This window comes from Limulus polyphemus, unplaced genomic scaffold (assembly GCF_000517525.1).
Source record: "Limulus polyphemus unplaced genomic scaffold, Limulus_polyphemus-2.1.2 Scaffold2148, whole genome shotgun sequence".
NCBI classification, from domain to species: Eukaryota; Metazoa; Arthropoda; class Merostomata; order Xiphosura; family Limulidae; genus Limulus; species Limulus polyphemus.
The window spans coordinates 173,612-177,183 of NW_013667758.1; the positions used below are offsets into that span (position 1 = coordinate 173,612).

At 34.7% G+C, this 3,572-nt stretch overlaps 1 protein-coding gene across 1 annotated transcript in view; it reads left to right on the forward strand.

The window, feature by feature from the left end:
- The first annotated feature begins 794 nt into the window (after positions 1-794).
- The window catches only part of LOC106466091, a 15,952-nt gene continuing 13,174 nt past the window's right edge, over positions 795-3,572 (forward strand). The window contains exons 1-2 of the mRNA XM_022394047.1: positions 795-1,106; positions 2,997-3,395. Of these exons, the coding sequence (XP_022249755.1) occupies positions 872-1,106; positions 2,997-3,395 (634 nt within the window). The 5' untranslated portion in view covers positions 795-871. The remainder of the gene's footprint in view (positions 1,107-2,996; positions 3,396-3,572) is intronic.

The window sequence follows — 3,572 nt, forward strand, 5'->3', positions numbered from 1 at the left end:
AACAACAACGAAGAAACCGACCACAACTCCAAAGCCAACAACAACGAAGAAACCGACCACAACTCCAGAGCCAACAACAACGAAGAAACCGACCACAACTCCAGAGCCAACAACAACAACGAAGAAACCGACCACAACTCCAAAACCTATTGGTTTCAAATGCCCCAAGCCATGTGGTCTGTTCCCTGATCCCACAAACTGTGGAAGATATTATTATTGCTTTAGTGGCATGTCCTTCCATAAGTGGTGTCCATCCTTTTTGCATTTCAATAGTTTTCTCCAAACCTGTGATCGCCCAGAAACCGCTGGCTGTGGTAAGTTTCAGTTTTTACCTTGATTTCGTCTTTTAATCATAGCTTTAAGACCATAACTTATGGCATTTCAGCTAAAAAATATTTCTTTTTTATGATAAAAATAGATCAGTAGAAATTGATGTCTACTTTCATGACGTCAACAGTCCTTTGGTAAACTTTTACTTTATGAGATTGTTAGAAAGTCTTAAATAAAAGCTAATTCCGTGATTTTTACTTTTAATTATGTATATTATTCACAAAAAAACAAGATTAAAATCCAGATTATAAGGAGTTAGAAAATTCGCCAAATTTTCATCTTTATATTTATATTAAAGAAAAATCACAACAGAATATGTCATTTTAGTTAATACGACATAAAGGCAACTCTTAGCAAATACTTAGCATAAAATATGGTATTATTCTAATAACCTATTTTTATTTTTGCCTCTTAAGGAAACGATATCATGCCCACAACTATGCCAACATCCAACAAAACGTGTGAGTGTCAATGCTCATTTTTACCAGACACCAGTGACTGTACTAAGTACAAATTCTGTAAAGACAATATTCTGTATGAGATGAAATGCCCATCTGACCTCGCGTTCAATCCAAAAACAGGCACATGCGACTACGCCGAACAAGTGCAGTGTAAATATACACGATGTATCGAGCCTAATGGTCTGTTTCCTCATCCAGACTCGTGTCTTTATTACATTCATTGCGAGAACTGGAAGGTTAAGATCATGAAATGTCCAGAAGGCCTCGGATTTAACCCTAACTCTATGATCTGCAACTGGCCTGATACCTGTGATCGTAAGTAATGTATCTTATCTTTAAAATTGAGCATCTGCTCTAACACAAGAGCCTAAATTGCCTTTCCTTCAGTTCTAATGCCAAGTTTAGAAACTGGTCTGACTCGTATTTTTTTCTGTTATAGAAATTGCGGTAGAATATATGAATAATATACCTTTTATATCATAATACAAAAATCAATTATTACATTCAACCTAACACATGTGATTTATAGACCTTATTTAACTCGTACATTAGTTATATGTATTGCAACAAATCTAACACGTGTAATTTACATACCTTAACTGTTTAATCTCTTCATCTATTTCATTGCTACTGAAATGAAAACATATGATTTATATAACTTTTTAACCCTATATCAGTCATTAAAACCGACCTAATATAAGCCGCCGAATATGATCATGATGCTGAAACTAACTTGTGTGACCTTAACTCATTTGTTTAACTTAATATTCAGTGCTGTAACTGGTAGACATGTGAACTTGTAAATATGATAATTCCGAGTACAACTTTCCCGCTGGTACATTTTATCCGTTTGCTGACAACACAGACGACACGAATAAACAAACTACAAACTAGAAGATGATTTATCATAGGGTAGGATATATATGTATATGATGATTTATCATAGGGTAGGATATATATGTATATGATGATTTATCATAGGGTAGGATATATATGTATATGATGACTTCAATATAGAGAATTGAGATGAAATGCACATCTGACCTCGCGTTCAATCCAAAAACAGGCACATGCGGCTACGCCGATCAAGTGCAGTGTAAAGATACACGATGTATCGAGCCTAATGGTCTGTTTCCTTATCTAACTCATAGGGTAGGATATATATGTATATGATCATTTCAATATAGAGTGTTTATTCAAAGAATCACTTAAACAATTTCTATGTTTTTGTTTTCCATTTCATAATAACCAATTTTACTTTCTTTGAGCATCCTACTTTAAAATTAACTAGAGCTGCCAAAACGGCTCTCAAGTCTGGCTTAACTTGTCGGTATAATATATAATATATTGATACACTGTTTGCTTACTCTCTGACAATATATCATGTGAGGTTTTTGTAATATTAACATTTATACAGGGGATGTAGCCAGCCCTAGAGGGTTGGAGGCATTATTTCAAAATAAATGTCTGACTTTTTCCTATAACAAGGAAATCATGTCATTTATTTTGACTACAACAAAACAAAGGCCTAATAATACGTCAAAAAGATTATTCAAAAGAGCGTCATCCCAAGATTTAGTTCATATACTTATAATTTTATCTGGGCGTAAAAGTGGAGATTAGAACATAACTGGACTGTCAGAATGTTAAGGTGGTTATCCAAACCCTCCACGGGGTCCTCGTTCTGAATGTATCATTGATATATAAAAATGCCAGGAACCATAAAATAAAAGCAGAACACCATTTGATTTAAAAAGACATCTTGGTTGTTTAAATTTAATAATTCTTTCATACGGTTATACATCTGTATGTAGACCAAACACAGCGCAAAGTGACTTGACAAACTAAAAATTTACAGTCACATGTTAATTTACACATTTTGAAGTCACAAACTTAGTCCTCAGCTGTCTACTTCTTTGCATAACGCCTGTGATAAATATTAACTGTTTTTAAATTGAGGAAACAAAGAGTTATATAATTTCGTCATAGTTGCATGTTTTAGAAACACTTGATCAGGAAGGATACTTCTGGTGAGTAGTTTCATAACTAAATGAGATATTTATCTTTCAAGAATTCTGGTGAAGAGGTAATTGTTCCCGAGCTCTTCTCGTATATTGTGTGTAGTTATAGACTCTTTTGTTCGTCTAGATTATAGTCGAATATTCAAATTACTGATAAGAAATGAAATGTCGTTTACTTTATTAGTGAACATCACAAAACCACTCATCGTTTACCCAGCCAAAAAGGAATGCCCATGTGATTGTTGCGCCATTGCTGACCCCAATGACTGCTCTAAGTTTATTTTATGTATCAGTGGTAATATTATCAAACAGCAATGTGTTGAGGGACTCTTCTTCAACCCTGATACAGAGAATTGTGACTATGCTAAAAATGTCAACTGTAATAGAACGTGTGACAAGGACTGCGAGGAGCCAACGAAACCTCCTGAGATATCTTGTAAGAAGCCATTCGGCCTCTTCCCTCTTCCCAACAAACACAATCTGTTCATTCATTGTTGCCGCAGCATCCCACTCGTCAAGGAATGTCCAAGCTTTCTTTACTTTAACCCTCGACTCAGAATTTGTGACTGGCCATGGAATGTCGGTAAGTAAGGAGTAGAGGCTTAACCTTAAAACAGATATCTGCTCTTTGGATTTTGTTTAAAAACAAATAAATGAATAATATATCGTGAATTCGATGACGAGGAACCCACTTTGAGACTAATAATGGCTGGAGACGGCTTAAATGGGTAATGAAGAAAAACTTTAATATAAGTTTAAC